At 41.5% G+C, this 13242-nt stretch overlaps 2 protein-coding genes across 18 annotated transcripts in view; one reads left to right on the top strand and one right to left on the bottom strand.

The window, feature by feature from the left end:
- FABP6 (fatty acid binding protein 6) overlaps window positions 1–215 on the bottom strand; it is a 45531-nt gene extending 45316 nt beyond the window's left edge. For all 11 annotated transcript variants that reach the window (XM_026091413.1, XM_026091408.1, XM_026091406.1 and 8 more), the window contains exon 1: window positions 120–215. The gene's annotated coding sequence lies outside the window, so the exon portion shown is untranslated. The remainder of the gene's footprint in view (window positions 1–119) is intronic.
- Window positions 216–379: 164 nt separating this feature from the next.
- The window catches only part of PWWP2A (PWWP domain containing 2A), a 43809-nt gene continuing 30946 nt past the window's right edge, over window positions 380–13242 (top strand). For all 7 annotated transcript variants that reach the window (XR_003257765.1, XR_003257767.1, XR_003257766.1 and 4 more), the window contains exon 1: window positions 380–1168. Coding sequence is in view for 3 of the 7 variants with exons in the window: in XM_026091396.1 (XP_025947181.1) it covers window positions 462–1168 (707 nt within the window). In the remaining 4 variants the exon portion in view is untranslated. The remainder of the gene's footprint in view (window positions 1169–13242) is intronic.

The raw sequence follows: 13242 nt of genomic DNA on the forward strand, positions 1-13242 counted from the left end.
GCCCTCCTGCCCTCGCCATCTTCCCCCGCGCCCTCGCCCCGCCGCCCGCAGCGCGCATGCCGTCCCCCGCGCGGCTCCCGCCTCGCGCTCCCTGACGGACGCCAGCCCCCACCAATTACCGGCCTCTCAGGGGAGCGGCTCCTCCCTCCGCCAATGGGGTGGCGGAATAGCACCAAAGGCCCCACCCCTTTAGTCTGTAACGGCGTGTAGAGCTTCAAGCCACACCCCTTCTTCCTCTTCCCGACTCTCCATTGAATGAAGTCCCCGCTGGCCAACGGGAAGTTCCCGCTGGGCTTGACGGACTGCTCCTCTCTCCATTAGCAGTAGAGAATCGAGCCGCGCTCGCCAATAGGCTGCCAGATGCTGCCCTAGGGGGCGGGCCCTCCCTCCCAGGCGGGCGGGGAAGGCCGCGGTTATCGATCCCGCTGCTGGAGGGAGGCGGCGGTGAAGCAGCAGAGAAAATGGCGGCCATGGCTGCGGAGGCGGCAGCGACTGCAGCGGTGCCGGGCGATGGGGGGGCCGGCGAAGCTGAGCCCGAGATGGAGCCTATCCCAGGCAGCGAGGCCGGCGCGGACCCTCTCCCTGCCGTCACCGAGGCCGTCGAGTCGGTGGTGCCTGATGGGGAGGAGGCCGACGGGGGGAAGGTCGCTCCCGGCGAGGCCGAGCAGCCGCCGCCGCCGCCCGTGCAGCTCTCCCGCAGCCCGGCCGGGACGCGGGAGCCGGAAGCCGAGGGGACGGCGGCGGAGAAGCTGCCGTCCTTCACCCCGGAGGTGGGCTCGCCCCAGGCCGAGCACCGGCGAGCGCCGAGCCCGGAGCGCGAGGAGGAGCCGCAGCCCTGCCCGCCGCCTGCTGGGCACCCTGAACTTCCCGAGGAGGAGCCGCAGCCCTGCCCGCCGGCTACTGGGGGCTCCGTGAAGCCGGAGCCCGGGGAGGAGCCGTCCCGGCCGGAGGAGGAGGAGCCGGATGCTGCTGATGCCGCCGCTGCCGAGCCGGAGTGCCCGGTGCCCGTGGCTCCGGCCGGAGGGGAGGCGGCGGCGGCGGCGGCTCCGCTGCTGCCGGGCTCCGAGGTGCGGGTCACCCTGGATCACATCATCGAGGACGCTCTGGTGGTCTCGTTCCGGCTGGGAGAGAAGCTTTTCTCGGGGGTCCTCATGGACCTCTCTAAAAGGTGAGACCTCACGGCGGAGCCGTGCCGAGCCCGAGCCCCGGCCCCGGGAGGCCGCAGCCGGGACGCCCGCCCGGGGGCCGGGCGGCCTCTGYCCCCTCGGGGCCGGAGCTCGCCGCCGCCTCCTGCCTCGGCCCCCTTTAGCCGCGGGGAGGGCGCGCAGCCCTGGGGCCTACCGGGCCCCTGCCCCGGCCCTGCCGCCCGGCCTCGCCCGCAAAACGGGTCGGAAGGGGGAGCAAGGCGCTTTCCCCCCCCCCCCCCCCCCAAAGCGGCATAGACGGGGGCAGCGGCTGCCTGGCCCGCGCCTTTCGTAGCGCAAAAGCGGTGCGGAATGGGACCTGGGAAGCGGGGGCCGGGGGAGGGACGAGCACATGGACGCTTCCTTTTAACTCGGTTGCGGCTCACGTCGGGCCTCCACGGCTCCTGGCTGCTGGGCAGAAAGACCTGGGCTGCAGACGTTGACATCTGTTCCAGTCTCTGTATATTCAGACCCGGAGATTGTTTTTTCCTGTTGCCTTGTGTTGTGCATTGCCTAGGTAACCTTATATTTTGGTACATGTTATTTTTTTCAGAATAATGGTTTTCAAGCCGGGTTATTGCAGCCCTGAAGTATGGTTATTGGTACTAATTGCTCCTTGTATGTAATGTATGGGGTGAAGTATAATGGTTCTTAAATACCAGGTTTTTATTTCAGGAACTGATATCTATCACAAAGTAAGTTAAGCTTTTTCACACTGTGAGGTTTGGGTTTTCTTTTCTCATAGCCTTCCAAGAACCCCTTGCTATAGGAAGGCAAGAACTCATCTGAGTGTATGTTGATAAACATTCAACTACCATTTACAGGTGAAAATATCTTTTGCCCTTACTGTTTGTATTCTGAACATATAAGCACTATGCAACTACATGAGAAAAAAGTGAAATTTGACCAGGTTTTTTTACTGTTTAAGATAGATGGAATGCAAAAAGTGCATTTTTTTCATAGTTTAAACTGCATGTGTATTCTTATGTCCTATTCGCTACTGTTCAGGTTACTAGCAGCTGTTTAATAGCTCTTTTGTAATATCAATATTGTCAACGCCTTCTAAAAGAAGGGTATTAGTGACCTGCATTTTTGGTCTGGGCCTAGCTTCTTGTTTATGTTTTGAAACAGAAGGCCTTTTCTGAAACCAAGTTCTGGATAATGTCATGGAAGTAAGTTCTAAATTTATAAGTTGTTAGGGTTTGAAATAAAAAGTTATCAATTTATCTTTAAAAGTCAAGCACTAAAATCTGCATACAGTATTCACTTCTAGTGTGAAATATTAAATGCTTTAAACCAGGCCAGGAGATGTTGAATTATAATGCTGGTTAACATCTGTTCTTTTGTAGGTCTGAAGTCTGTATCGGCAAAATTGTATTATTGCTCTGGTCCCTAATGGTTAGCAGGGTGACAAAGCACATGCTACTAGTACTGCTAGAGGTCTGTGTGTGTGAACAAGGAAAATGCCAACTTCTCCATGCTGAAAAAGATCATATCTTATAAAATGCATATTGACCACAAACATCCCCTCATTGCCTGAGGTTTCCTTGTGCACTGAGGATCCTTTTCTTGCACAGCAGACCTAATGCAGCCCTGTGCAGTAAAGGTCATCTGTGGCAGTCAGACTGTCTGGTTCTTTTGCATTGTGGCTTCAGTGGAAGCACGCATCTCGGTTTCCCCTGGTTTTAAACACACTCCATGGAGCAAGTTTTCATCGTAAGAATGGTGGAAAAGTGATACATGAAGGCTTGTATTATTTCTCTCAGGTACTCTTACGTAGTTGAGGGACCACTTATACTCTCCTCTCCATCCATATGATCCTGGACTTCCTTCAGGGGCCCTTGTTATATGTGAATCCAAGAGATAAAGTTTAAATTCTGAAAACCAAGCTCTTTAGAGTGCCTGGACAATGAGGATTGAGTTTCTAGATATAAGGTTGGTATTATTGGTATTATATTTGGCTGGTGATGAGTAAATATTTGTGGTTGAATAGAAGTCTGTGTTCAAATATCCCAAAGAAAGGAATGCAGTGGTAAGTGAACTCTAGAAATAGTCTAAGAACTTGCTACCTATAAGAAATTCAAGTGTTTATCAGAAAACAGGTGTTACAGGAGTGCCCAAGATATTTAAGTTTTATTCTAGATTTTCAGATTTTGTTGGTAAGTGGCTTGCAATAGAACTGGTCAGGTGTCAGTTTATACTTTTTATGTGTTCTTTTTTATATTGTGTTGCAGCACTTGATTTGTTGGATATTAACATTTTTCATTAACTTCCTTCTGAGTCTGCCTCTATAATGGAGCCTAGCAGACTTTGGTATTACTAAGAATAAAATGGAAGGGTGAGGGTTAAATCAAAACTACGTCAGTTTCAGCATGGATTTACATGAAAACAGTGGGATTTCTAGTATAGAAGAGGGATGGTTATGGAAGCTGTCTCCTTTAGCCCATCCCAGATGCATGGGAATAATCAAAAAACTTTCCTAATGCAAATTTTGTTTCCTGTAGATCACTATCTTAAGACTTTGTGAAAGAATTCCATTAATGAATTTTTTTATTAAGATTAACTTATTCACTTGCTTCAGAAAGTGGCTGATGTGTTCATTGCAGGTGCTAATACTGCTTTCATCGTATACTCTGAAGAAAATAATTCCTGGTCCTTTTTGGGTTTTACTTTCTGCTTTCCCCTCCAGGGCAATGAAAGTCCTACTTCTATACAGTACTAAGAAGAGTAAATTTTAATGGCTGTTTTGAAATTCTGTCTACTGGAACTTTTTACAGTCTGTTAAAGTCATGTTCTAAATTACTTAAACTTCAGGCTGGAAGAGAAGCTAAAATATCCCTATATATTCCCATTTTTAAAGTTTCTTTCCTCTCGCCCCCATTCTGTTTCCATTGTTGCAGTGATGCACTACTGACTTTGCATTTTGTTCTTGCAGACTTTGTGAAGTTGATGGTGTATGTATTAAAGGCTTGATTTCCACTCCCCACCCCCACCCCCCCAGTGATGCTCTGTAAATAGGATGTCCATTTGGGAGTTTATAATTCACTTCATTTATACAAGTACCTCAGTGTTCAGTGGACTTTATTCCCGCATTTGTTTGAGGTAAGGAAATGTTTTCTCCATGGCTACTGATGGCAGCCTGATGTACTACACATCAGCCTGTCAGCAGTTGCACAGGAAGCTTTGAAAATGGGCTGAAAATTGGGAGCCACATCTACCAATTCCTGAGCCGTTATCTTACGCAGTAGAACATTCTTTTTCCGTGTTGAGTGTATGTCCTTTAAAGAAGGACATATCTCCACTTTTGTTACTCTGAGGGCTTATTGTACAGATTAAAAATGTGATCCTGATGCTAAACTTTGCTATTAGTCTTGCCATTATCTTTTAAGTGCCCTGTTGCAGGCTAGGATAAGGTTCTGATGTGAGTTCCTCGACGTGTAGCTGATGGAGTGCTGCTGATACGAGAGCCAGGAAGTGCAGCCAACCATCAAGCAGGAGAAGGCAAGCGCATCTTATTTTGTCAGAGTGGATAGTGGAACGCTTCAAACAAGACTGTAGCTAACTTTCCATGCCATTCTTGAAACGGTCATTAAAAACTATTAGTTGGATACAGGGCTTTTAAGCTTGTGTGTGTCCAGCATTTGACAAACACTGTGTGCTTAGGGTCTGTGAGATGTTAATGCCACCTGCTGGCTCAGAATTACTGTAAAGCTTGCTCTGCACCTGGAGGAAGCAGACAGTAAGGAAATACCTGATGAGCATAGCATTTGCAAGTTTTAATGTAGGATTAGAAAATCCTGCTTTTAGCCTGTTCGAATGCTCTTCTGGAGAGAGGATAATTAATTTTCCCCTCCTTTTCCAAAGGTTAAGTGTATGGGCAGGGAGGGGAATAGATTTATATTTTGTTGTTTTTGCTGACAGGCAGGATTCAGACTTTCTACCTCTTTATCATTTGTCCAAACTTTTGTTTCTAATTCTACAGATATGATGGATTCTTGTGTCTTCCTCTTGTCTTTTTCTCTAAGCTGCTTCCCTTCTGACTTGTGTATGATCATAATAGCTCTTAGTGAGGAGAGTTGCTTTGTGGCTTAAAAATCTTAGGCAACCAAAAGATATTTAGTGGATTGCTAGCAGACAGGTGTTTGAAAATTATATCTAAATTGGGCTTTCATTGTGAAAGATAAGGGAAAAGACTTCTTGCAGTAAGGTATGCATGAACTATATAATGGAAGTACACTCGTATAGACAGCTTCACATTCCTATAATCCTAGTATCATTTTTCAGCTAAAACTTGGAGACTCCTGAATCCTATGCTTTTCCTGATTTATTCATTGAACTTTCTACTGCAAAAGTGTAAGGATAAATGAACTGTTGCAGCCCTTCCCTAGTTTATGTCACCTTAATCTGCAGAACATCTGTTAAATTTTTAAATCACTTACATTTAATGCTTCTTGAAGCTTGTGGTCTATATATGCCAGCATTTTGCTAATATGATCTGTGAGGAGTGAATCTATTGTATTGTTACTCTGTGTGCCAAGAAAGGTAAAGAAACAAGGTATTCCAAATTGCGAAAGGTTCAGGATCTGCTGTTGAAGGATGGTATAGCTGATGTAAAGGAGGAAACAGCAGAAGTCTTGCTCTCTTATTGAAAAAGATACGGCATGTTTCTCCCTGCCTGACTCTTTTCTTTTACTACTAACTTAATTTAATAAATATGGACATTTGTTCTTCCTTGTCTGGGGAAAGTTTAACTACTGTAGAACTACCAATATTCTACAATACACATTTTCAGTGATAAAGAAATGTATATGTTACTTTTTTTTTTTTTTTTGAAACTTCTGCCAAATTTGCAAGGTATTTCTAAAATTATCACCTCTTTCCTTTAGCTGTTTCTTGGACATGTGAAGGAGCTTGATGGAATGCTAGCATTTAAGGAATAGCCATAACTTTTTGATACTTACTTTTCTCTCCAAGACACTGGAAACATAGATGTGATGCGAGTATGTTTGGCTAGAAGAGCAAATTACATATGCTTGCTTTGTGACTGACTTAGAAGTTATAACGAATGATCTAGTGTGAAAGTTAGCCCTGCTTAGAGCAGAGGGTTGGATCAGAGGACCTTCTGAGGTCCTGTCCAGCCTAAATTATTCTATGATTCTATAATATTTAAGCTCCTATATATGAAAATAGTTTCTCTTGTGCCTCTACCTACATCCAAAACTTTATTGAGATTTATTTGTTGTCCCTTATCAAATGCTTTTTGAAAGACTAACTCTTTTCAACTTTCTATTCCAAAGTGGCTAATAAAACTGGACTAGCTTTTAGGATTTTGCTAGTACAGGAAGAAGACCTTTTATAACTGCGGCTTATACTGAACTCGGACACAGTAGGCTAAATTGCTTCTGTTTCTGATACTGTGCTAAGTGTGACTTTTCCTCCTCAAATCAATAAGCTCTAGTCTTGCTGGTAGATGAGGCATCTCTGTGGTTGTGCCACAAACTACTCTTTCCTAAAATGGCAGTATTTCACTGTTCTTGGACTGAGATGTAATGGGTGATGGTAAAATTGTCCCTTCTTCTTATGGTATGCCTTTATGTCTTCTGACAGCGTGAGCTGCCATTGTTTCTTGAGAGTAGCATGACTTATTTTAGCTTGAAGTGCTGAGACACAAAGGATGGAGGTGAAATTTTCAGTATGCTGTCAGCCACTGTGTGTGTKTGTTTGTTTGTTTGTTTGTTTTTTCCACTGCTGTGGAACTGATGAATCTTGTACCTCTTGACATTGAAGTGCTTAAAGTTCATCTGTTAATACCATTCTCTTCCAAGTTTCTTGGTTTTGGCTGGTATGTGGATGTTCTTTAAATGTATCTTCAAGGTATCCTATCTTAAAACCTTGCAATTGTGTAACACTTCCAAATGGGTGTTTGTAACTAGTAACGCTGATGGATTTAGAGGGCTACAGTTTAAATGGACCTTCAGCATTGTGGTTATGTCAGAGTAAAATTGCTGTTCTTAGTAGGGGGCCTAAAGTTTTAAAATACATTCTATCTTCTAAATAAGCTTACTTGTTTGTATCTTTGATAAAACTCTTGATATTTAGGCCTACTAATATGGAGGTGCAGTTGCAGAAAACTGAAGGAAATTCTGAGAGTTCGCACGTAAATTCTTTGTGATGAAAAGGTGAGGGATACCTTCCCACATCTGTGAGGAAAAAGCAGGTATTTGGAACCATGTAAGTGCCCTTCAGGCTTATCAACTTAGAGTGTTCAGTCTCTACATTGGCTAATTCTTCGAAGTTTACTTCAGCATCCGGACTATGTGGACTTCTGTGATTCAGTTTCATGGAAGTCCAAGTCCTTCAAAGAAGGACTTTAACTTAATGGGATCATGTACTGTAAGTTAATACATTCTTTGGTATATTTGCATATTATTTGGTATCATAGCTTTCCATTTGTATAGTTGTTGCAGAAGGAGACCTGGGTGACAGTGGTTAGGAATGATTAAAAACAGCTGCTCTCTTGGAATTCTAACTAGCCTTCTCAAGATACTGTTTCCAACTCGATTATACCCACAGCCTGCTCTTGTCTTTCCTCTGCATTGAAAGTATGCCAAAAACCAAAGCTTTGGTGCCAGGCAAGTGTACCTGCTTGAAAACACCAGGCTCAACACTGATCAGTAAAAATCTTTCAGTACATAAGCTTCCTACTAGTTTTCTTAGATATGGATTTTCACATGTCATTATTTCAGCCAAATTTCTCTTGGTGCACAGACTTTTGTGGTGGTGAGGCAACTGGTGTTCTTGATGACATGTGCTGGGAGAGTCACTTAAACTGCAGTCTTCTGCCATGCTTTTAGAGCTCTAAATGAAATGGGCATTTCCTAGTCAATTTAGCCTAGTGTTACATTACTCGGGAGGTGAGCAACTGCTGAGCTGATAGTTTGGCTTCTGTGTATGCTTTTTTCTGTAAGGTGCCTGCCATTTAAAGCAACGTGTTCCATATTTATACTTTATCACACCAACTAAATTCTATATTAAAAATAGGTTATTACATAATCTGTGTTTGGGATACAGGGTATTTAAGGAATTCCCAAATACGTTGTGTTCAAATAGCTATCATCCAATTATATAGTACATTATATATCATAACTTAATCCCTAATGCAATTTAGATACATGCGTGAAATAAATATACTTAGCCCTATAGTGTATGAGTATATTGTTATATTCCTAGTATTTAGAGTCTTTGAACCTCGATCCAGGTGATAAAAATCACTTAAATTATTTCCTGTTTTGACTTCTAAAAAACACATACGGATGTTATTGAGTAAACAAGAACAATGCATAAAAAGGTAATCTGAGATTACTGTAGGCCAACTTGGTGGTGAAGATCAGTTTTGTTTATAGTCATTTACAGCAGACTTGATTTAACACCACAACACAGGGAGTTACTGTGCTTCATTGACACTGATTCGAAGTGTTTGCAGACAAACGTGAAATACTTCTGAACCGATTCACTGCGTTCTTTTCTTTGGTTCTTTTTGGTAGAACAAAGTGCTTTCAATTTTGCTTTTCTTTTATTAGAGAAACAAAACTTAAGACATTGCAGGCCAAAGATGAGAGTGTAACACTTCACAGAGCATCTTAACCCCCTGCCCCAGGATGTATTGTTTAAATCTTTATGTGCACATTGTTACAAATTTAATCAAGGCTTGTTCCTTATCTCATATTTTAAATGCACACACACGCACACGTGTGCACGTGCACCCCTGTGCTCTGTTTTGCRTACAATTTAAATAGTAATATATATTCATTGTAATAGTCCTGCTATAGGAATTAATGTGTACAAAAGCGTTCTTTTGTCTGAAGTAACCAAGTTTACATATCTATAATACAATTCTATATTGCTTTAAGTGTCAGGCTTCTAGGTTTGACACCAAAACTAGCTTTTGCATAATTACAAAAGATGATATGGCTACCTATTCATTGCTTTCAGTTGACAAACTGTGTAAATAAAACCTGACTGCTTCTATCATATTTCTGCCCTTGCATATCCTAGTCAATTGAAAGCACTTCCCAGTGTAAAGCTAACTGGACTTGGTTCCATCAGAAGGGATCTCATATACCTCATTACTTTTTTATTTAGAAATAGTTCCTGCTATTCCTGTTGATATTTATCGTATCTGTCTTTAATGCATATGTATATTAAAGTGATATATACAGCAGAAATGTGATTAGATCCTGCTGATTGCACTGGTTACTTGTTAACAGTCTTGGAGGTATATTTCTTACAAAGAGTGTTGTCAGTCTTCTCTCTTAGAGGTGCCTTTTCAAAGCAAAAAGAACCTGGACATCTTTTGAAAGAGGAAGCTTGGCAAGACAGAAAAATCATTCTAATTTAGAGTAGATTTGAAGTAGTGATGCATTGTTTTCTGGAACAGCATTACATTATTTTTCTAGTACCTGTTTCTTATTTTGGTTTTCCTAGGGGGTCTGAAAACGAGCTGTTATCAAAGCACCTTTCCAGTCCTTCAAGTGATGTTCTGAGGAAGAACTATGTATAGTCCACTCTTGCATAATATATAATAACCAGATTGAACTTATGCACAGACGGAGATTTCTTTATCTATATACATTTTTCTCTCTCTCCAAACAGTAAATGCAGTATGCGTCTTCCAAGAATTGATTTTTCTGGAGGAAAGTAATATAGTGAGGACAGGTGATATTTCAGGATGAGTATTTTCCACAAGAATGTAATCTCTAAAGACAACTTCTTGTAGTACTTAAACATGCAGCATGATACATATGAAATGCTTGGGTAGTCTTACTGATGTGGCATAACTGAAATGGTTTGTTTTAATGCAGATCTGCTAGATTTCGATGATATAGTCTCTATTCAACACTGATGTGTAGATTGGTAAGTGTTATTTATGTCATGGTACATCTGAGTTGTGTTGCTTGGATTTTTAAAACTTTTTATGGTAGCCTTTTAGACCATTTTCGTCTCTACAGTAGATGACCCAGATGCTAGCTTTTGAAACTTTAATATCTAAACTACAAACGTGATACTCTTAGCTAATGTGTAGTTGGCATAACAGAAACAATTACTGGGATTCTGTAAGAAGCATTTGCCTTCAAGGTCCACCAACCAGTGGTACAAAAAATGGGCTTTGAAATTCTAGTATGTGCAATAAATACTTGAAAATGAGTTAGCTATTAAATTCATTAGATGTTCTACCATGTCTTATCTTTGATAGGTTTGTTCTGATCATATCTTTTGTGGTAAGGAAGAGATGCCATGCTCTGTTTTGTCTTTTCTTCTTACCTTTCTCCTTTGTCTTCATGTTTTCTCCTGTATCATTTACTCTGTTTCATTCCTAAATCTGTGCTTGTTTTCTCTTCTTATTTTTTGTATCATTCTTCCAAGCTATATAACTGGAGAAAAGCAGCCGTACATTCAGCTTTTGGAAGTAATATTCCCTCTCTTGATTTGTGAAATTTATCTTGTAGGTCACGTGAACTATGTCTTGACTGATGATGTGTTTATATATTAACACGCAATCTATAGGAATAATGTCTTCATTTGCTCTTGGCATAACTGGTGATAGATAATAATTGTGAATGTTCTCTAATTCTAGACTTCATTAATTTTTAAGTAGACAGGGACAGCAAATTCTAGCACATTCCTTTAGAACAGTACCTCTTGTGATACAGGTCCCAGCTTCAGAGATTCAGTATGGGTTGCTGTTGTCTTACTAAAAAAGACTCTGAAGCAGGTTTGCATCTTGTATAAAAAATTGCACTTCAACAGTCCTGTTCATCAGCTCTTTGACCTGTGTTACACAGATGCTTGAAAGAAAAGATTACAGTCTAAGGTACAGTAGTAATCTCTGCTTCCTTCATGGTATCAGTTGTATGCTGCACTTCCCACTAGTCTATTTTATGTACTTGGAGTGCTAATCATGCTGGCTTTGCTTGTGGGGCAGTAGAAGCTGAGAAAAGAAATCTAGGGAAGGAGAAATGAAGCATTAGAACAGGATACCACTGGAGACCTCTTTGCAGTCTCTATGATCTGCTTCTTCCCAGGTTACTGATCGTAGTGGTTAACTTACTAATATTGAGTCGGCATAAATGTTCTCTAGAAGAGATTCTTGTGCACTGGTCCCTGGAAATGTCTTGGGGTGGACTAGAAAATACAGTTCCTGAAACAATGAAGGTGTGATGTGTTTCTGCATGGGTTTTGTCCTTCTTCATATTACAATCCTATTCTTTCTTTTCTGGTCTGATGTTTGGGACTGAAATTTATGCAATGGAGTTCTTGCCTTGTCTAGGAATTCTTGTTCTTAACTCTTGCAGTAAGTTAACTCTTTTTTTTTTTTTTTTTAATCCTGTAATTTTTATTCAGGTGGTAAAGGATGGGATCCAGGTTTTATTGCTATGGAAAAGGTGAACATCTGGATGCCAGTAACATTCTAAATACTGCTAGTTTATTATCAGTTGATACTTTCTTTTAAAACCTTATTTGGAGTTGAATTACTTATTTGTAATCGTTAATGAAAGGGAAAGTGTGGAAAATAAACTTTCTTACACTTGGTGGACCTTTGGAACTTTAAGGCAATTTTAAAACTTAGTTATGATTCTTTATGGATTAATGCCAGACTTGCTGTTTTTTCAGAAGGCTGGAAAAATACKTGCATCTGCTGCTAAATGTTTGTAATTCATTGTGGCCTTCAGTAGTCAAGTAGACCGTGCTTCATAAACAGGCAGTGTTCTTAATTGGGGAACATCTAAGTTCAACTGAAGTGGGCCCACCCTGTGAAATGAATTTTACTGGGATGATAGAGTATTTTGTGGTAAAGAGCACACACATCAGCCCATGTGTAATGCCAGAATAGTGCTTAAACTGTTTGTGGTCTCCTGTGTCTGTCTCCAGAGCTCAAATGTATGAGTGCATGAGTAACTAGGTGTATGTTGATACTTTTTATGGGTAAATTGTCAAGTGTTCAACTTCCTTCCTTCCTTCCTTTTTTTTTTTTTTTTTTTATGAAAACAAAATTGATTGGATTGCCCCTCGAGTAGCTTGCTTGCTCCTTCTATTCCCCTCTTATTATGAAGTGCATACTGATTGGATAGCTCAATCTTGGATGGTTTGTTTGCTTCAATTACAACTTTAAGTGTAAACAGAGACTTAACAGGTTTGTGGAAGCACAAATAAGTGAAGACTTGGTGACTCTGCTCACCAGGTGTAAAGACTCTGCTAGCACATAGGCTGACCTGTTTCAAAATAAATTTTCAAGAAATAAAAGCCAAAATCAAGGTACTTGTATAAGCCACAAGTGTTAGGGGAAAATAGACAAGAATTTGGCATTTATACTTAGTTAAGAGGCAACCATAGACTGTAAATAAATTTCAGTTTAATCAATGAGGAGGATGTTGCAGTTAAGCAGCTGCAGTGCCAAATGGACTAGCATTAACCTGAAGACAAGTCTTTGATAATTACTCCACTCTCTTGTCAGGTGGGATATGAGTACCTACAGTGCAAACACCATTTAGTGATTCAAAATGGTTGGGTTGGCATTTGATTTGCAGCCTTGAATTGCATGTTCTTGCTGCATTAAGCTCATACTGATTATAATATCACCTAATGTAAGCCAAACACTGTTGAGTGTATGGGAGCTGGATTCAGGCAAAGCTCAAGAATGCTGAATGGTATAGTTAAAGCTCTGTGTAGTGTCAAATGGTCAATACTAATGTGGAACAGAAGAAAGGGTAAACTGGCTTTTATAATCCCTCCTTACATGTCCTAAGGACAGAAGGATAACGTTGAAAAATGAGTGTATTTATTGTTTGATTCCCTCTGTGGAGAAGGGAAGCCTTGTAAACTGATAAAATGTTTCCCTCTGCATAAAACTTTGCAAGAACCGCTGGTTTCCTGGTGAGCAACGTACTACTTCTGTTACTACAGGAAAGTTGAACTAATGCTTAAGTCTTAAAGGGATTTTTCATTCTACTCTCTTAGAACTAGCCAGGGTGGTTAAAGGTCCTGTATATGTCTCAAACAG

Source organism: Apteryx rowi, unplaced genomic scaffold (assembly GCF_003343035.1).
Source record: "Apteryx rowi isolate R43461 unplaced genomic scaffold, aptRow1 scaffold_90, whole genome shotgun sequence".
Classification (NCBI taxonomy): domain Eukaryota; kingdom Metazoa; phylum Chordata; class Aves; order Apterygiformes; family Apterygidae; genus Apteryx; species Apteryx rowi.